Source organism: Scomber japonicus, chromosome 7 (assembly GCF_027409825.1).
Source record: "Scomber japonicus isolate fScoJap1 chromosome 7, fScoJap1.pri, whole genome shotgun sequence".
NCBI classification, from domain to species: Eukaryota; Metazoa; Chordata; class Actinopteri; order Scombriformes; family Scombridae; genus Scomber; species Scomber japonicus.
This window is the reverse complement of record NC_070584.1, coordinates 15,127,186-15,148,742: the sequence shown is the minus strand read 5'-3', so window position 1 is coordinate 15,148,742 and position 21,557 is coordinate 15,127,186. Positions and strand designations below refer to the sequence as shown.

Below are 21,557 nucleotides of genomic sequence, written 5' to 3'. Positions count from 1 at the left end.
GTTAAGACTCAGCACACGCCCTCTCTCTAATACATAATCAAATTACTTGGCAATAGTCAAATGATTTGTTGTTATCTAGACATGGCACGATGACTCAGAAAGCTGGTATCACTTGGCAACTGGGAGATTAGCTGATTAAAATTGTGTCACTAGACCTGACAAGCCTTCACAGTGACCTTTACAAACAATTTTGTTTGTCAGAGTGGATGTCCAGACCTGTTTCTGTGGCAGTTAAGAAAGCTGTCACAGACATCTAGTCATGTAATTTCAGATCAGAGAATTTCCTCCGATTGTTGCTTCTAGTTTGGCCTGTTGGTTTAGTTGATGTACTGTACATCTCCATACTGCCTTGTGATGTGGTACAGCTCTGTGGATGTTTCAAAACAGCATCAGGATGTCCTGCAGCTGATGTTTCAAGTCCAATCATTGCCTTTTACCCAAGCTGGAATTTGTTATGATTTACAACAGTCTTCTAGTGTTTAGTCAGTTTAAGGTGCACTAAAATGAGGCTAACCAACAAACTGTGCCTTTCCTAACATTTATAAACATTCTTGTCTTTCTTATTCTCATTTCTTTAAATCGCGGCCAACAAATTTGGTTCTCTACAAAAAGATATTAAGAAACATTAAAGCTCCATTTAGCGATATATTTGATATTAACATTAAATCACATAACCCCTTGCGAGCGAAAGAGTAGCTGGTACTTCCAATCCTACTGAAAATCAACACCCAGCTCTCCTCATCCAAGGTCTCTGCAGTTATTGTTTCATTCACCAATCCACACTGTTGAAATCTAACTGTTAACACTATTCTGCTATATATAAAAACAGCTGTATTCTGCAAATGTGGCATTAAAAACAGACTGCACACTGCCAGCTCACTGCAGAATGGTGATTGTAATTGAAAAAGTGGGTGGTAAAAAATTAACCTCTATAAAGCCAAAGACAGAAAGATGTATTTCTCAGGAAGTGGTGAATTAAAGGCAAGTGAATATCATACTTACATTCATCAGGTGGGCAGAAAACCATTGTTGCTCTCTTTCAGCTACGTGTTATTATGTTTTGTGTTTGCTGACACATTAGACATTAGCACTTAATAAGGCAATCGTATATTGTAGCTTGTTGCTGTGGCTTTGGAGTCTTTTCGCTTAATGTAGCTTTAAGCACATACACTTCAACATAAAAAATGTCTTTAAAACAATATGCTCCTCTCTCTCTTACAGGAGCACAGGAGGTCATCATGGTGTCTTTAAGAAGGGTCTCAGGCATCTGGCTATTGGATGCAGCCCCCTCAGTCAGTCCAGTGGTTGGGAAGCAGGTGGGGTGTGAGTGGTTGACACAGACGGTGCTAGGGGCTTCAAGGCTGCAAGCTACAGACCAAATCCCTAACTTTACTGCTTTCAAACAGAATTGGTTGCAGAACTCATATAGATACTCTAATATTTTACATCTCACATGCACAGGACTTATCACATAGTATAGAATCTCACCTCATCTAGCATCAAGAGTCTGCAGCAGGCAGCCTACATGACTGCAGGTGACACAGGCTATTCCCTGAACTAAACACTGCTGACTGCACGATGAAGGTCCAACACCTGGGTTGAACACAGGTTTGGGGTCTGCAGGCTGCAGCCTTTGCTCCCCAGCTTCAGCCTCTATCACACAGGGCCAGGGTTGTTGTGATAATTGTAATGGTTGCTGTGCTCAGAGTCTGCAAGCTGAAGGCTGGGTTTCCTCTCTGGCTCTTCGCTGTCAGCAGTGTCCGCCCTAGTGCAGCGTGGAGGGCGCTTCTTAAAGAAGTCTGATACAAAGCACACCTGCAGGAGAGAGCAGAGTGTCAGTCACTTACGAATATTTTTCCCACATAGTTTGGTGTGTAAGCATGTAAGGGATATGGAGGAGGTAAGGCTGGAAACTGTGATTACATATGTCTGGACAGGTCTGTGCACAGCTGTGAAGTGACACACTTTCTCTCACACACACACACACATAATCTGAGGGGAACACACAGAGAGGAGGCACAACCCCTGCAGGCTATAAAACACTATGCCCAGGAGGGTCTCTAATTGCACACAGCACTGTGAAGGCCAAAGGAATGGGCTTACTTCCCAATTAAACACACACACATACACACACACACACACTTCAGAATTTCCACAAGGCGGTGCTGACAGTGGTTCAATCAAAACAGGGAGGTGGCCAAACAATAAGGAAACAGCTGGATGAAGTAAGGAGAATGGATGATTGCCTGTGAACCTGCCAGTGTGAGTGTGTGGGTTTGTCTCAAGTCACACGCTGCTGCTGTCACACTTCACTACCCTCTTACTTCCTGTCAATATGGATTTTTACTGTGAGAGTGAAATAAAGCTGAAATATGGTTTCATCAGTGGCTGTTCTGCTTTAAAGGGAGTATCACTAACAGTAAGATTTATATTAAATGCCATTTATATGATTTGGAATGTTCCACCCATATTTGCTTTTCCTAAAGCCAGAAACCACAAGACTAAGAGCTGAGATGTCATCAGGTTGAAGACTGGAGTTACTTCAAAGAAAAGGATATGTTAACAAAAAAAAAGCAAAAAAAAAAAAGCTCAAAGCTGTTGACGCCAATGCTATTTCAAGCATGGGATCTCAAACTTTTTGTATATTGACAATGATTCATTATGGTTTCAAGCAGCTTGGTATCTTGACCCCAGATCACAACTGAGGTTTCTGAACATAAATGGATTGTTTGTGGCTTTAAAAGAAGAATTGCTGAACAGTCACACAAGCATTCAATATCTCATGCCATGGAAATATCATGTAGGAATTCTTAATTTGGCAATGTTTCCCTTGACAGACGTTGTCTTGGAGACTCACATTGAGTACAGCAATGAGCGCTCCCTGCAGCAGCCCCACCAGCACGTCGCTCCAGTGGTGCTTGTAATCAGAGACTCGGGTGTAACCCACATACACCGCGAAGGCCACCAGGAAGAACTGGATGGTGGGCCGAAGAAGTCTGGCCCACTTAGCCGCCAGTCTTGCCTGCACATAAAGCTGGAGTGGGAAATGAAGAGGAGGAAGAGTAGAGGATGGTAGATCCGGGGTGGGGGTATGGGGGTGGTGGTGGAGGGATTACAGGGAGAATGAGAGAAAGAAGAGAAGAGAGAGATCAGGGGGGAAAGACTGCATGTTTATGTAGGCATTCCTTTTTGTTTGCACTGTAAACTTTATACTATGGTGCACAAGAAAAATGTCATTAGTGATTTTGCCACCTGAATAGATATCACAATAAATAAGATTAGGATAATGTAATAATGTGTCTGGATCAACATCTACTTGCAATAACATCACGTTATATAAACATAATGTAATATGCTGACAGAGAAGTGAAGTAATGAAACAGCCAACTTTCTATTTTGAATAGTCATCTCTGTATTTGCTTAGATAAATAACCTGCTGTAACATCAGGTTTCAGGGTAGATACTATGTGATAGAGATGAGCCTGTGTAGTTCTAATGCTAAAGCTTTCACTGGTATACCTCCTAATGTTTTTAACTGTAAAAAGGTGTTGAGTATGAATAGAATTTATGTCCACTATGGACTGAAACCTCTCTTTTGCAGGAAAGCAGCTGACGCCAGAAAATTATGAACCTGGCAACAGAACAGACTTTGCTGGGCTTCTGCTGGGCTGCTGTTGAAGGTGCAAAAATTGGCATTGCACTACAGTCCCCTTGCCACATAGCCACACAGCCAGACTCACTGAACACTACAGGACAGTTTTTCAGTAATACAGAACACAGGACACAGGCTCCATATCACAGCTTAGATCTATGTTTTGCAGTATTTGCCTGGCAAACCAGGACTGATGGCTATGGACACTGGCTGGAGATATTCTGCCTTTTCTTTCAGATTGTCTTTGAACCAGACGGTATTGCTTTGCTTGGCCTCTTGCAGCTTGCTGTCTAGCACTGGTGCCTGGCTTGTAACACAAAGGGATGAGGCCAAGGGTAATGAACTGGATAGGCCTGGAAGAACACAACACATGCTTTGCCTTCATCATTGCCGGGAAAAAGGCAGGAGAGGCCTCCAGATCATTTATCTCGGTATTCACATTCTTCCTCTGAACTCTTGCCTTGTCCTTTTATGTCCACAGGCACAAACTGGCTATATGAGTCTTTTCTCCTTCTCAACAATTAGCCCTTGAGCACTGATCCAAATGCATAAGCCTGTTTTTGGATGAGTCCATAACAGACCTTGGGACTGTTATGCCCGATTCAGAATGAGATATTTGCATGGATATCACATTGAGATTTCCATATTTATTCTCCATAAAAAAAATCAAGATTTATTTATGCTGTGTTTTAGGACATTGGACATGGATTGAGGCCCACGTACTGTACTTACCGCTAGAAAAAGCATGCAGTACATTCCAAAAGAGGAGTGACCAGAGTAGAAGGACAATCTGGAAAAGATGAAGAATAAAAACTCATGCAGTTGTTGTTTTGAGGTGTCAATTTAATTCTTGTATTTATTTAAATTGTAGGAGATTTTCCTTTGTAGGCTCAATGTTACTAATATAATACCCAGTTTTTCTCCTCTTACCTGGATTCTGTGACAGCCTCAGGCCTGCCAGTGCAGTTGATCACCTGCATGTATCCCGTGCACACTTTGGGGGCACATACGGCCATGAAGTTAGGTCTCGGGCGGCCAATGGTGAACTTGGCAAGTTCGGTCAGTGACTGGCTGACAGCTGCTCCAAACAAGAAAGTACCCACTACCTTGTAGAGTGCAGCAACATACTGGTTGAAGTCTGAATTAGAGTAAATCCTCTTGCTGTAGACTAAATAAGCCTCGCCGGAGGAGATCTGAGGAGAAGAAGCAAACAGTGAAAAGAGTTTTTTAGGCCAACGTTTTACATTTTTCACATCATTAGAAGGAAATTACTTTTCCGTCTTACACATCAACACTTTGCCTGATTCTTGTGGCCATTTACTAATGGAGCAAACAGCATAGGATGTTGTTAAATGAGTAAAGTCCCATTAACGTTCCATGATTTTATAAGTAATCAAACTGGAATTGGAGTGATGCTCAGGGTAAAACTTACAATGATGACAGTGCAGGAGATGGTGACCGCTGCCAGCATGCCGTGGGTGATGGTGTCTTGTTTTAGCGGGTACATGATGCTCTCATCGTCACAGTAAACCCCCCTTTGATATGGCTTGAACACAATGTTCATAACGATGAAGGGCAATGCCGCTATAGAAAAAACAAACCACAAGCTTGATAAGAATGGATTAGATAATGGGAGTTCATTAATTCAATTCAATCAATTCATTTGTGTTTGACTGTGATACATAAAGTCTAGTCACAGTCAAAATTATGACCAGGAATGTAGGTTAATCCCAGGTAATGCACTTCAACATTTGAGAAAAAATGTTTTGGAAAAACATATTTGTCTCTTTTTCAACAGGTTTTCAGACATTACATCATATCCTAAGCTGGGAAGAGAAAACATTTCTCTAAGGATAGCTAAATTGTTTTCTCTTTCCCTCAGGACCTCAAGTTCTAAAAACACAATGATGAAACAACCCACAAGGAGAGAAAAAACAACATTTGGTTGAATGTCAGGGTAGAAATGCACAGCAAGGAATTACGAAAATAAACAGCGGAAAATAGTCTTTATATACACAGGTGGGCGAGTATACAGCATGAAAAATCACACATCACACGTATAGACACGAGTGTACAAACATGTACAAGACTGTACACAAACTACTGCACACACACACGCAACTGCATGTCTTTTGAATGATGTGGCTGTGTGCAAAAATGAGACCAAATATAGCTGCTCAAGGCTTCTGAGTGCACGAATGATGCCCTTGAGATGTTCAGAAACATTTATCCCAAAAAAAATACTCCCTCACCCTTTCCCTTCTATCCCTCTTACACACACACTCACTTCACTCCACTTTTTAGATGAAGAACTCTGTGCACCAAACTTAAAACTTATATTAATATTAAGACGTGTTCATCACAAGGTTGTACTGATAAACACAGGCATTTGGCAGATGTTCTCTTGTTATTCTCCACCCACACTGGCAGGAATGAAGGAAACTGAAGTAATACTTATGACTTATTTGGCAAAAAGGTAGTTAGTTTTTCCCCTACGGTGAAAACTCCTCACCATTGGAATCCATTGTAACTGACCAAGACCTCTAACTTTTTACTACCTTGTTTCCCACTCCTAACATTTTGGGTGGAGTAAGACTTTAAACAAATGCATTAGGTTGGAGAAAGACCATAGACAGATATTGCTAATTTATCAAATTAAGACTTATTTGCATACATGCTGTAAACAATTAACTGAGATAATGAAAATTACTTCTTAGTTACAGCCCTAGTGAGGAATGCACTCTCCACCCTGATATCCACTACCACTACACAGGCAGTCTTGGGGCCACTATGGAAATGCCATACTGCGGACTACTAAATGCAAGAAAAACAGCCGTGAAAAAGCACTGCACACTCTTGAAAAGTGCTCTCACCAATAGTATTAGATTTCTGTGTAAATGAGCAGTGCCCCCTCCCATTCTTTCAAAAAAATGCCTGTAGTTGACATAATTCCAGGAGGACTTGCAGGGAGACTGATGAGAGACCAAGAGTCCATAACACTGAGACTAAAGGAAAATATACAAGTAGATGGTGGATCGGGATTAAGCTGAGGTGAACACTCCACCCAGAAACTTGTCATGATGGACCTGGAGGAACAGCCTACTGTAAATGTATGAATACTGACAAAAATGTGACAGTGCTGTGATACACTTGGGCAGGGCAGATTGTTCAGAAAGGGAGTTATACAACATTTCAGTTATTCACATTTTGAAAATACTTTGAGTGTGACACTGAAAACATAGGTTTCAGGCAGAAAATGATTTCATTTCAAACCACTGAAATTAAATTAACTCAAGAAATACCCGACAAATCCTCAGTGTCTGAGCCTCGATGTTTTCGGACACTGCGTGTTTCCAAGGTGACACAAGATGACTGCTGACATTGTTTAGTGGCGTGCCAACTGCACACATGTTCCTCACAGACACTATAAAGACAAAGAGTCTTTTTGGCTCAGTGAGAAAGGACTGAAGCAAAAGAGAAGCTTTGTGTGAGAGGAGCATAAACAATAGTGCTCTATAGGATAAACACATCATTGCACATTGACTCCTGTTAACTCAAACTTGGAGTAGCTGCGTTTAGACGAGACAAGCAAGGATGGAAAAGACAAACAGTGATACCAGTTGACAGTTCAACATCTTTACACAAACAGCTCTGATTCTTGTATGATAGTTAAAATACAGAGTGATCACCACTCCCAGTTACAACATTTCAACACAAGATGTTTTTCGTAAAAATATGCCTGTTCATCAGCGAAAGGGTGCTGCAGGCAGGTTAAACACTACTGTTTGCCAATGCAAGTAACAAAACAAAACTGAATGTTGAAATGCAACATGTCATGTAAATCTTAGTTAGCAAAGGAACACTCTGTTCAGAGAAAGATTATTCTCCAGTGTTAAACCTTTTGCCTATCTTGTACCTTTAGCAAAGATGATCACTAGCCAGTAGGCTGTAGTCTTAAAATTTGTTGCAACTTAATCCTTCGCTGTCCCCCTCCCATTCAAAGCATGTAGGAAAACCTACGGTGGCCGCCAGACTCACGAAAGAAGTGACAGGCCCTCTCTAGATCCAGTCTTTGGTTTGTCCATTCTGGCCTACTGTAGACAAATGGCAGTGCAATATAGTGTGAGAGGACCCGCTTCCTATGTAAATGTAAAGGGCTTATTGTAAGGAAATGAAAATAGAACAGTTATTTTTAGGTGATTATACACTAATTAAAACATACATATGAATATTATATTATATTTCTGCCAACTCCGTTCTGCTATATGCCACTAAATTCTACACACTGCACCTTTAACTTTATATTTTAAATGTTACTTTTTTGCTGCTGTTTGGAACAACCAACATGAAAAGATTATTTGTAGCTTTAGAGGTCTAGTTTGACATTTTGGGAAGTACACTTATTTGCTTTATGTTTATATTTTTTGTTAGATAAGAAGATTGATAACCCTCTTATATCTGTCCTGTACCTTGTTTGTTTTATTACATACACCAGGCAGGTCGTTTCACTGTTGCACTGTTTCCATTCTTAATGCTAAGTTAGTGTAACTAGTGAATAAGCATATTTCCGAAAATGTCAAAATGCTATCACTTTAACCAACACATCCTGCAACTATAAATAAATAACACTGAACAAATTTCCATGCCAGGGGGCGACACCTATGCAATGCCTCTACTCCACCTTACCCCCTTTGTCTACACACCACAGTCTCTTCATGAGCAGCAGCAGCTGGATGACACCTGTTCCTGCGTGGCAGCTTCCCACTGGCCACCAACCACCAGACGTCTACTGGATCCCAGTTTACACATCTACCAGACATGTCAGGACGTGGTTAACCGGAAAAATAAAGTCTTATTCAACATATTTTCCTCTTAGCACCACCAAAATCCTGTTTGTGACAATCAAGGCACAATATAGGGTCTCTTGTATTTAATTAACATCCTGTTACGGGTGCCTAAGGGAGCACCCTGATATGGATTTACTGATGTGGCTTTTGGATGGCAGTGTGAGCATCTGTATCCTGCATCCTGCTTCCAGCTGGCAAGAAACAGTGCAGCATGTCAAGAAACAACTGCTGCTAGTTTGCCTTTCCTGCTCCTCATCACTGACAAATGGCTGGAGTGGATAGAGAGTTATATGCTTTGTTTTAAAAAAAAGAATCCAGAAATCACAGCAGAATTTCTTTCAATGACCACAAAATATTATTTCATACATTTTCAGAAATGGTTTCCTTAGAGATATGTCAGAGGGACATGGTGACATGAAATCTGTTTCCACTCAACATAACACATCAGCAAAAACCAACTCTTTATGCAATATTTACATTTAGCACAACATTAAAACAAACTAGACCTGCAAACAAGCCCAAAGGAAAGACTGGTTTGACACATTACATCTATATAAAACAGCAGATTTTAAATGTTTGTGTCAGATTGGACTGGACAAAGTCAGGGGAGTGTTTATTTACTTAATATAGCATGGTAAATGTCACTTTTAAAACAGCAGAAGGGCATAATTATTTCTGCACTGGAGTCACATGGTATTGTTACTTCAAACTGTTTTATGAAGCTTTTAACACTTCCCAGAGAGGGGCCATTAATCACAGTGGAGCCGGAGAAAAATGGAAAAGCTTAAAAGAGAAATACCTGTAGCTAATGAAATACGCTAATGTCTTCCAAGTTCCAGTATATACATCTATCTATATCTGCTTAGCTATATGCAGTTTTTTATGAGTTTCGTTTGTGCTTACTAAATACTCTTACCCAAACTTTTCTTTTTCTTTTTGGATTTTTAGGCCATGAGAGTTTTGTAGTGTGCCAACTGTTCATGGGCAGAGTGAAGTCAGGGCCTCACAAAAACCCTCTCCTGGCTTGTAAAAGAAAAATCTGAATTTTTATTTCTGTATAATAATGAAGCACTGATTCAGCTCACACCTGTCTTCAACGTGTTAGTCACAAATTAAATGTTTGGATTATCATAAAAGCTCTCAAATAAAATGATGTAAAGAGTCTGGACTGGCATAATGGGCAGAACAAATGATACATTCTCCCAAGTATGTCTCATGAGCAGTGCCCCTGTGGATAATATCTGCAAGAAACCAGCCTCTCTGTTGAAAAGCAGACACGCATACGCTACTTACAGTCAAAAATAGGCATATCGGCAGACAAAATAGGTCCTCGGGATACCACGAGACAACCCCGCAACCCAAACCGACACCGCTCCAGAGCTGCATCCACTAAAGACCAAGCAGACTTGAGCTAAACTCAGACATCTACAGCAGATTTTCTGTCAAGAACATCCGAAAGGACGCAAGAAGGTATAGGGGAGGTGGATTTACTTATTTAGGATACAAGAAAACCTTCTTTCTAGACACCTGCCTTTACGGATAGAGGGAGGGAAATGCTGCCAACCTGGAATGTAGCCAGGAAGCTTATCTCCTGCTGCCAGTCAGAAATCTCCTGTGTGAGCCTCTAATGGGAGTCTGTTTGAAGTTGCAGCATACAGAGCTCCAGCTTTCCTGCCTCAGATTAAGGAATGCCCATTTTAGGGACTTTGGTTCCATTTTGGGAAGTTTAAAGCTTGTCATTTACCTGGCTGCAAATTAGCTTTCATCTGCAGTGGCACCTTGTTGTTTCGCCTTGCTGAAATGGGTATTAGTGCAACAGAGAGCTGAGTAATTGACAATGACTGCATGTCAAGAGGGTCTGAAAAATACAACACAGTTAGTGGCAGTCAAGAGGAGCATCCGGAAAAATTTTTGCATTTATTGATGCACCGCTGACATATAGAGCAGTCAGTGTGGGAAGAGATCTGCACTCTTTCCTACATCCCTTTCACCGCTGCTGATTCACATCCTCCATTCTATTTTTTTGTCTCTTATTCAAAGTCATTCATTCTTCTCTCTCTCGGGCTCCTTTTGCTGTCTGTCATTCTCTTGAATGCAAAGTCCTCCCACACACTTCTCCTTCTGTTGTAAATATAGAGGCCTCAATGGGATGTTGCTTTATTTAGCTGGCAGATGTGCAATTACACAGGACCATTTGGACCACAATCGCACTCTGGAGCTGAGATTCTGAGAGTCTAGTCTTGTTGTGTCCTCTCTCTGCCCTGTTATTTTTTTCATTTCAGTTTTCTGCCTTTTGTCCCTTTCCCGCTCCACAACAGGAAAGGTCGACGCCTTGCCTCAAACTGCCAGCATCATCTGGAAGGCAGAGTTCCTCCACTGAAAAGAGAACCTCACACCTACTTGCCCTGGTTTCTCTGACATAACCTGCTGCACCTGCAAAACCACGTCAATTTGAAAAACATACCGTCTGAGTTTTCATTATGCATATTTTCAAGGCATGTAAAGTGTGGGTGTGTGCGTGAGAGAGAGGGGTGTTCTCATGCCCCTGGGCTGCCCTGCTTGGTCTACAACTTCCCTTCAGGGTCACAGCTGGAACATTTGCTAGATCACTCCTCCATCTAATTTCTTCCACTCTCGCTCCCCAGCTTGAAGGTCACCCTGGTTTCTTCTTTTTGTAGCTCTCCCCCCTCTTTCCAATGCATCTCTTCCTTCTGTGGATAGCTATAGTTTCCTCTTGCAGTAACACAGTTCCTTGCTTCTTTATTTTTCCTCTCTCTAGTCAGTCACTATGCCTCCAACATCCCCTCCCACTGTGGACGAGCACAGAGGCAGGCATTTTCTTCTTTTAGTCAGTGTTTCCACTTTTTTCTCCCCCCGCCCCCCTCTCTCGTTTCCTCCCTCAAATTCAAACATGCTTTGTTGAAGTAATAGCAAGAAACCTATAAAGGCAAAGCTGTTATGATGGATCATCATACTGTAGATGATGTTAAGGACCTTTAAAAGATGTTGTTACAAAACAACTTAACACTCCCTCATTCTGACTGTCCCACTCCAAGCTGGACTGACTAATGTGGAAGGTATGTGCTGAGCCTACAACCTCTGCCGGCGTTAGCCTCTGGAATTCTAATTCATGTGAGGAACGCCCAACTTCACCAGTCACACCAAATCCTGCTGCTACTGCCCATTCTTTATTTTTAATCCCACTGCTTCGCTCTGTCCATCATTTACGCATGCTTAGCTCCAAGCAGTGCAGAAGGAGACAGGGTGGCAGGCAAGGTCGTATGAGTGGAGTGGTGGGAGGGCAGCTAAATCTGAGTTGGCAATCAAAGAGTCTGGGTTTGGAGGGGTTCAAAGAAAGAGGCCACACAGGTTTTAAACCTAAACCATAAAGGTCTACGGGTGGAGTTTCAGTCAGTCTGATTAGTACATGTATCATGAATGGTACTGAACTTGTCTAAAAGTTCACGAAATGTGTTGCTATGTGTTACATCTTTAAACATCTGCATATGAATGCAAAATAATTAGTGATTTCTGAGTTTGATTGCTATATGCAAATGAGAATATGTTCATCTCATGTTAGTGACAGGGTTTTTTGGAATTAGGATCATATTTCTCATAATTATGTTGCCAGTCACAAAGTGTAAAAAACTGCTTGCTCCTCTTCATCCACTCAACATACTTTACACAGAAGAATTAATAGGTTGGAAGAGATTTCCCTAGCCTCCTAATTATCTGCCATCCAATGAAACTGGGAACTTGATTTCACTGTGGTACCTAACAACTCCCCAACATTTGAAAATATTAATTTTTTCCCTAGTTCAAACAGAAATGTGGCTTTAAGTCTCAAAATTAATCTTGCAAAAACAAATGATCCTTATCTACTTGAGAGTACTTCTGATCCAAGAATTCATATTTCACATTTCTATCTGCCCAAATAATCCTAAAATAATTAGGAATAAACAATAAAGATTAAATAAATAGGATCATATATCTCAGAGGGACATGTGTTTGTTAACAGGCCCTGTTTCCATGACAGAGCTCTCTTGAGTAAAACCCAAAAAATCCCATCAAGCATCTTCATTGCCTCTCTCTGAGAACTAAGGACAATCAGTCTTCCCAACACAACCACATGAGAGGCCCGGCTCCCTGGAGACACTGTGGAACGGCTCCACCAACAAACTGTAACCGACATCCAGCAAAGTCAAACAGAACATGGGAAGATATTTACATATTAGTCTAATGACACGAAAATAATCTGAGAAAATGTGTAGCAACTATTTCGATGTTTTACTGCTGTTGGGATCTGGGAGTAATCTACATTGTAGGCTATCAGGTAATGTATCTGTCAATAACTAGATGGTTGTAACACAAAATATTAATGAGAATAATTGAATATACAATTGCTGATGAAGAATCAGAAACTCCATTGCCAAACATTAAAACACCCAAAACTCACTGACTGCAGACTCTGTAAGGTTTTATATATTAAAGGACATCATATACTACTAATTAATGACAACACACATCTCTTGTTAAGATATGAAATTCACATGGGTAGAATACACAAAATACTCTGATGTCAGCAGTGACACTACAAATAAAAAAGTAAAATCACATGAGGGTGACAATTAAACTTCCATCTGATCCCTCTGCATGAAATCGATATTTGTGTGTTTGAGTGTCAGTTATTAAAGATGTAAAGGACTTTTAACAGAACTGGTTTGTCAAAATGTACATTACGGCACAACAAGGAGCAGGAAAAACATGCATGTGCACAAATGACTTCCCTCAAGGCCATTGAGTCACACACCACTTAGAGTATCTAGCACATTACTCATGACTCACAGTTCATTGCCATTCATATCGCCCACAGCAGCACCTGATTCATGTGGCAAAGGGAGCAGTGCTCATTCTCTGACTCCCACACACTCCTGCTGTACACCTACTGTACCAATGAATGTGAGCCTTGGGCAGTGAGAGGTTAACCCTGGCCTTTCCTCTCTGTGCTCTGAGCCAACACCCACCGTCTATTTGTGCTGAGTGTAGACTTACACAGATAGAGGAGGCGAGCGGAAGGGAGGGATAAACCAAAGAAAGAATGGAGAAGAAAGAGGGAAGGAGATAGAGAGGCCAAACGCTTGCAGTGAACAACAAACTCAAGTCCAAGGCACATATTTGAAGAGTCTCTCTCAGGTTTCTTAGCTATAAACAAGATAGAAAACACAACAGACTTTGTGTCTTTAGCCCTAGTAAACCCCTCCTTTGCTCCAGGAAGCCATTTCGTATCAGATTTCATTATCTTCTTTATTCAGTGAGCGTACTTCACATTGTAAGAAAATACTGTGAGAAGGCACATCCATTCATATTGCATCAACAGTTGTTAGTTTGACCCGGGCAGGGCAGGGTGCGAATAACAGAGAGCATGCCAAGGAAATCTCTCCCTGATTGTATCTGCTACTTCTATTCGGCCTTTGAATTTCTTATCAAAAGACGGTTGATGTACGCTACGAAAATGGAGAACAGGAGATTAATATTTGGAGTCAGAGGTTGACGTAGCACAAATAAAATGGAATTAATGGAATAAGAAATGGCATCGGAAGAAAAGCAGCGAGTGGAAAAACTGAAGCAGATAACACCAATCCTTTTTCAGAGAGGATAACTATGATAAATTTACATGTGAACTTTTTGGTTTGCTTTAAGAAATGTAAATAGAATTGATGACAAAACTCCTAACCCAACTCTGTTTCCATATAGGCAAATGGTCAGCATAATTACAAGCTATACCATGTAGTTATTACATGGCTGGGGCAACCTCGTATAAGCTTGGGGTTGACTTGTTGATTATTTGAGTGGGAGACGTGGGTGGCAAAAGGGAAGGGAGAGGCAAAGGGTGGGTTGCAGCCATCAAGTCCTGACCGACTCAACCCTAACCCAGACGTTAATCCCAGACTTGTGACAGTGAGGCTTATCAAGTTCAGCAGTCTGTGGATGCTCCCACAGATGGAAAAATATACCCCTGAGCTCTCAGAAAACAAGGGGGAACTGAAACCGCACAACAGAGCAGATCTTCACATGCAGACGCATGAGCCGAGTCAATTATCCCCTTTCTCCGTCCTCTCTCAAACTTCACCACCATTACCAGTGCAGACACAACAACAACCGATGAACATGCTACCTGAAACACTAGTCCATTATAAAACATGCCTCTGTCAAGGGCTTGTGGCAATGATACATAGAACAAATGTCCTACCATTGTGGTACATTCTACATACAGTCACTATCTCGGAGGCTCATCAGAGGTTGAAGGTGATGGAGCATTCACATTTGTTGATTTATGTGATATCATCATCATCATATACTACTAGTTCCATTCATTAAAGATTAATGGCAAAAGGCAAATGAAGAACTGCTGTTGACAACAATAAACCACAGAATATGTAACTGATATGACTCCTTTTCCAAAAGCTCATTATTAACTTGTTGCTTTGAGGCAGGACGGAGAGGAGACAACAATTAAAAAGGACATAATGTGTTTTGGCTACTAGAGTAATGGATCATTTTTTTATGCCACACTGTTAAATGAACTACAATGGCCTGTGAAGCACTAGCGGGAAATATATCTTGAGAAATGCACTCAATGTAGGAAGTGGGACATTCTTGAGAGAATTCCTGGCAGACAAAAAAAAAAAGAAAGAAAGAAATAAGCAGGGCACACGCACACACACACATGCACACACACACACACATATCGTATTTCCATAAACAAACATTCAGCTTCCCGAGGTTCTGTAAAGTCCTGCAAAGTTTTTAGTGAGTGGGCTGAAGCATGCAGCAGACTCCTGAGGAGAATAAGAGTAATATTTTCTAAATGTCACATTTTCTGCCTAAACTATATTCAAGTTAGGATCAGCATGAACAAACTGGATGACAGGCTGCTCCAATTTAGTGTTGGACTCATGCATGGAAATCCAGTTGCTTCATTTGTCTTTTTAAAAACAACCTAAGATAAAACAGCTTCTTGTATTGCCTTCTTTTGACATTTTACGTGCAATTAACAAATGATAAGTTCCCTTATAGTTTATATTACAAAACTGGCGTTAATAAACCAAATCCATGGTGCTGTCATGGTTGGAAAATACACTAAAACACTCAAAACTACCGGCAAGAAACTGCTGTCACCACAAAGATATGACCACAAATACTTGCTGACAACTTTAAAGTGCAATTCCTAGATAAGGACAATTTATGCTGACGTATGGTTAGTGATAGTGTTCATAAACATACCAACTAAAACGCACAACACGTCCATCACCACGTACAGCTTCTTCTTCCTCAGCTCCTCCATCTTCTTTCCGTTCATTTAGTTTAAAATCAATACTTTTTTTTTTAAAAGAGCTAATCACTACTTGTAGAATAAGATAAACAAGTCCATCTGCGCTCTCTTCCTATGGATTAAAAATACAGGCTATGCAAACATAACCTGCATTACAAGTTCTTCCGGGATCCTCTTCACTACCTGTGCTGACATCGACAGCAAAGGTGTGTGTGTAGCTTCCTTAAAACGACAGTCTGTTAGATACTGGCGTCCCAGTAAATGCGCGGCAGTATTGGAGTCCTCCGCCCTTTTGTGTGCATGACAACGGCTTTGGGTACAAAAAAATATCTACTGGAGAAATCCTCCGATTCCACAGCGCTGGAAGGGGTCCGGAGAATCCAATGTTAACTCTTTTTCTCCACACACACACCACGCCACCACACTGGTCCCTCCTCCAAACTTCCTCGTCGTCTGGTCTGGCTCCTCTCTGGTTATCTGATCATTGCCAGCCTGACACTTTTTACGCATATGCGTGCAAAGAGAGAGCGTCAAAGACAATCTCAAAACGGTTTCCTTGATATTTTTTTTATTTCCCCTGCCTTGCAAACCAACTTTTTTAGGTTTGATGAGTAGTGGGGACCCGGGATCAGACCAGGAGGAGGTGCGTGAGAGCAGTAAAACAGATACAAAGTGTACCATCAAGTTATAAATAATCCTGGAGATTATTTTTTAAAGGAGGAACAAAATTCGTATCTTGAAACAAATACCTGTCATTACATCTGACTTCATTAACTGACGTGATGTGGGGTTAATCAAGAACTTGAAATGAAGAAAATGCGTTTTAAAAAACTATAATAAGGTGTTTAATTGAGGACTCAGGTGTCTCTATTTCTGAAATCCTCACATATAGATGAAGGCCCTTAAAAAGCCCTACGTGAACGTGATCTTATCCCATTATGCACCTCTCATAAAAACTGTTCAGTTCTCTGCAGAACTTTTTCACAATTTTTCTGTCTAACAGTCAGATGCTCAGTTGAACATTGAAATAGGCTTCCCTCCCTGTAATTATTCATCCTGTTCATACTTACAGTGTAAGTCATGGAGGTCAAATTCCACACTACAGCAAGGTAAACCCCATTGCTGTGTTCATTCGGGCACCTCACTGTTGTTGTAAGACAGACTTGAAATATTGTGAGCCTATCCTTAAACCTTTCCCCAAGGACTCTCTTCTCCCACACATGAGAGAGTTTGGTATTAAACTGACTAAAAAGCAAACATGCTCTAAATAAGGTCTGAATATATAAGTCAACACCTTGACGTCATTGGGAGGCACACTGAGCACACTGGGTGGGTATTTTAAAAATAATATATACGCTACATATAAAGTGGACAACACAAGCAGAGGGTTTTTTATAAGCCCTGCTGGGACTGCAGAATTAGCATGACTTAACATCAGCATGACTCCACGTTAGACTGTTTCTTGCTCCAGGCAGTCAGGATGGTTCCCCACCAGCAGACCACCTATTGCTGGCTGCTTCCAGCCATGTGTACAGCAGAGCACACTCGTGGCTGTGCTAATAGTGGTTCATTCTGTTTGCATGACAAACAGCACATTTACACCCAAGTCTATTGGGTCAGAACCCTTGAGTTAAGCAGATCATTTTACATTGCACACTCTCTATATTGTAGCTTTGTTCAGCTTTCTGCACACTTGCAAACAATATAATTGTATTAAAATACATTTCTATTCTACATGTAGGCTACCAATTAAAACCGGATAGTATGCAAATGAAACATTGATCAACATACAAGAGACCACCTAGTTAAAGGCATTGAGGGTTGAGTGTAAAACTACAGGAATTTGTTTAAAACTGAGATGTCTCTGCCCCCTTCTGGTTGTTTTTAACAATAAGAAGCTTCTTTTTTGCAAGAACCTCAGTTCTTCTAGTAAAAAGTCAGAGATTTTTCCCACACCCCCATTTATAAAACTATAGAAAGAGAAACTGAGATTATTTCAGAGTCTGCAGGGAAGAGCTTCTCAAATATGGTCTTCATTCATAGAGAAATGTTTCTGAATGACATATTCCATGTTTCTGCAAACTCACTTTCTTTGTGAAATAAAATTTAAAATATATCTTTCATTAAATATACATACATCAAAAAGTATGTGGAAAAGATGGGGATGGGTGGTGATGACTACAATAGTTCACACTGAAATAAGTAAAGATACACACTATTCTTGGTAAATATGTTTTGGATCAAAACTGCTGAGGGTTGATATAAAGCATTCTTGAATATGTTTTAGTTTGGCATGGTGTTGCCTCCATCTTTTTGTGACTCTTTATAAGATGAAGTGTGAATGACTCCCTCAGTCGGCCCTTTTGTGATGCATTCAGCATTGGCGATCCAGAGGGTCAGACTGCTGATCACGGTGTCTGGAACTGGAGGCTGTAAAGAGTGGTCTTTACGTCTTCCGTTTTGTTCAACAGGCTGTTGACAAGAAAAAAGATTTCAACATTTGTTGGTAACCTTTGGAACAAATGACCACAGCAGAGTCTTTGACATTTTTTTCATGTTTCATGTTTCACCATTTGTCCAATCAATGCTGAAAAGAACTAGCCTGGCTAACACCAGACCGCGTCTCAATCTCATGTGAGATTGAGGTAGGGCTCTACGTGGAGCCGTTCATTTTTCTCGTATTTGAGGCGGGATCAACGGATGTCGCTTCTGTACGCTACTGGACCAATCATATCAATGATACACAATGATGTATTCAGAGCCTTTTTGTTCTATTTTCAAAGTGAACTTGCCTTCCAATTTATTTAGCACACAATCTACTGCTGCTTCAAACAGTTGCTGCACCTCCGTGGCCGCCATGCTGGATGTAAAGAACAGTATTGTTCCTTGTTTAGCCAGTGATGGCTGTTAGACTTGTGTTGGATTAACTGAAATCTTATTTTCTCATAAGAGACTATACACATTTACATACTTAGTAGAGACTCTGTTGTCTCGCCTCATATAGCCTACTTTGTTTTATATGAATGAAGGGTTGGCAAAGCACAGACAACAAAGCATCTATTTCCTGCTTGCAGACCGCACTTTCATTTAAACAGAATGAGTAAGCTCCAGTGTAATTTAAATATACTATCACATAAGGACTGTATGCTATCTTTTATTGCTCAATGACTGTCTATAGAATATTAAAAACATTAATTTTATTGGGTAACACTTTACTTGAAGGTATCATCATAAGAGTGACATGACACTGTCATAACTGCTACATGACACAGTCATGAACGTGTCATAAATATTATATCAGTGTCATAAACGTTTATGTGGAAAAAAAGTGAGTTCTGACTTTTTTCTCAGAATTCAGAGTTTAAAGTCAGAATTCTGACTTTTTTTCCCACAGTGGCCCTAATCCTCTTCTGTATGTTTATGACTGTTGTCATTCGGTTTTTGTAATGACAAGTTGACATTGTTTGGGTTGGCTCGATTATGACCAACTTGACATTAATCAAAGTGACATGACCAGAAGTTGTCTTTGTCATGACAACTTGACATTAAATTAGTTTGGGATGTCCTTATTATGATAACTTGACATTAATCATGACAGTGCCAAGTCACTCTTATGACCATACCTTCAAGTTATAGACATGCTCTCCAAGAAGCATCCACTTTGCAACATGTCCACTTTGCATTTATGCGCTTCCAATAGTTTGTCTCCATAATTACAGTGCTGGTCTAATCAGCTTGTGAAAGCTGGCCTGCATAACAGGGGGTTCAGAAGAGATAGGGAGACAGCTACAGTTACATTTCACAAGGGCTTTGCCTGCTATGGTACACTCCAAAAAAACATGAACTAAACTGAAACTCAGTCAAGTCTTCTCTCTTCACTTTCTGTCTTTGAGGCACACTGGACCAGTGTGGTTCTGGTCACTATCCTTCACCCTACAGCTGCAAACTGAACAGTGTGCTAGGCTGTTGAAAATCCACACAGGCTTTGTTTCATTTCTTTGAACATCTGGAGACATGTCTGGGAGCATAGAGGTAATGAACTACTAGAATGAATAATGCTAAGTAATGTGTCTTTTAATATTATACTTCATTAAAATGAATGAATTTAACACCTAACTGTTCCATTAGAGGTGTTTGGTGATCAGCCACAGTGTACACTTCCCAAAGTTGTGTCTGATAAACCTCCATAGTTACATGAAAATTACTAATGATTCTCTTTCTATTTTAAATACTAAAGTTACCCAAAATATTATTTCAGGTATTTCTCATGCAAAATAACTTTTTTTTGTTGCCACTAAATTGACTTAATCTGCCTTTTTTGAGAAACTTAAAGTCCAGATGAAACAGCATTTCAAGATTATCTAATGTCCATATCATGATGTATTTCCAAGTGAAACAGGATAGACAGGTAAGACATAACACTGGGAGGAATTTGATTTGAAAGTTAAAAAGTGGGCCTGTCATAATGTTAGATATGTGCCTTTAGAAGTTGAAGATAGATTGGTGGATGTCATGCTATTATTGGTTGAAACTGGTTGGTTCAAGCCTACATAAGCACATAATTTGTAAATTAAAATTTTAAAGGAAATAAACATGACTGGATTTTGACATAAAAATACAAAGACATTTAATTTTTTTGGGCATATATTGTTAAATAAGTACACAATTTGACTGGAGATGTGATCTGAAAGGGTTAAAAAGAGATTTTTCATTTTATCACAACTTTCTGTTAGCATTATATAACTGCTGGTATTGTAATAATCTAGTTGATGTCACCTTTGTCTGCATGCAGTTATGATCAGGGGGAACACCTCTAAACTACAGCTCTGTTGGTTTCTATCTACAGTGACCCACATAGGTCGGCTGACTCGTCCCTCCCCTTCCACTGTGTGAGACATCATGTAGATCAGATAGACTCCAGACAGAACAGTCAGTTGGAAGTGTAGCTTCATATCTGACACTGTGTGCACCACAACAGATTTTAAAAATGCTTCTTTACATACATGTTCCACTTGTCTTCTGGGTACTGAAATTGGATAATTGTTGGATAAAAGTCTTACAGACATTTAAATAAAGTGTATTATATTATTATTATATTATAAGAGGACTGTTCATTTCTGTGCTGTGCACTAGTGTCACTGTGCATACACAGCATTCATTCAATAATGTTGAGCATTCTTTATGTTTTGTTAAGCAATAGAATGTATCAGTGTGTCTGAAGATTGTGTCTCAGTGAGATGTATGACTCAACACAGAGAGTGTTTGTGTGTGTGTGTGTGTGTGTGTGTGTGTGTGTGTGTGTGTGTGTGTGCGTGTGTTGTTGCATTGTTCTCCTGACAGTATAGGCTGTATTGTGTGATGAAATCATGCTGCTCATCCACAGGCAGAGGCTCTGGCATTAGGAAAACTGCATTGTTACTCTGCTCTTTCACTTGCAGTCTGGGGCCAGTAGAGGACACTAGAGACCTGGGAAGAGATGAAAACAGGACAGAAAGCTGGGTGGGTGGGACACGGTGATGGACAGTTAACTGGAAGTGAGAGAGAAATAACTATGCTGCAACAAATAAACAAACTATAGCATGCAACACATATAATTACATGACAATTTCTGTATTTTCTGTTTCTTGTTCTTCAATAGAAACAGAAAAGTCTGATGAGATGTATAAGTACATAAGCAATTATATTTAATTCCAAGGATCAAACCTATAAGCCACACTGAAGTGGT

General features: G+C 40.3%; 1 protein-coding gene across 1 annotated transcript in view; it reads right to left on the bottom strand.

Annotated features, from left to right (window-relative positions):
- Positions 1–1,053: 1,053 nt before the first annotated feature.
- plpp2b (phospholipid phosphatase 2b) overlaps positions 1,054–21,557 on the bottom strand; it is a 26,345-nt gene continuing 5,841 nt past the window's right edge. Inside the window, exons 2-8 of the mRNA XM_053322963.1 lie at positions 8,602–8,690; positions 8,339–8,461; positions 5,085–5,259; positions 4,583–4,845; positions 4,385–4,442; positions 2,858–3,034; positions 1,054–1,815 (exon numbers count right to left, since the gene is read on the bottom strand). Of these exons, the coding sequence (XP_053178938.1) occupies positions 1,657–1,815; positions 2,858–3,034; positions 4,385–4,442; positions 4,583–4,845; positions 5,085–5,259; positions 8,339–8,461; positions 8,602–8,690 (1,044 nt within the window). The 3' untranslated portion in view covers positions 1,054–1,656. The remainder of the gene's footprint in view (positions 1,816–2,857; positions 3,035–4,384; positions 4,443–4,582; positions 4,846–5,084; positions 5,260–8,338; positions 8,462–8,601; positions 8,691–21,557) is intronic.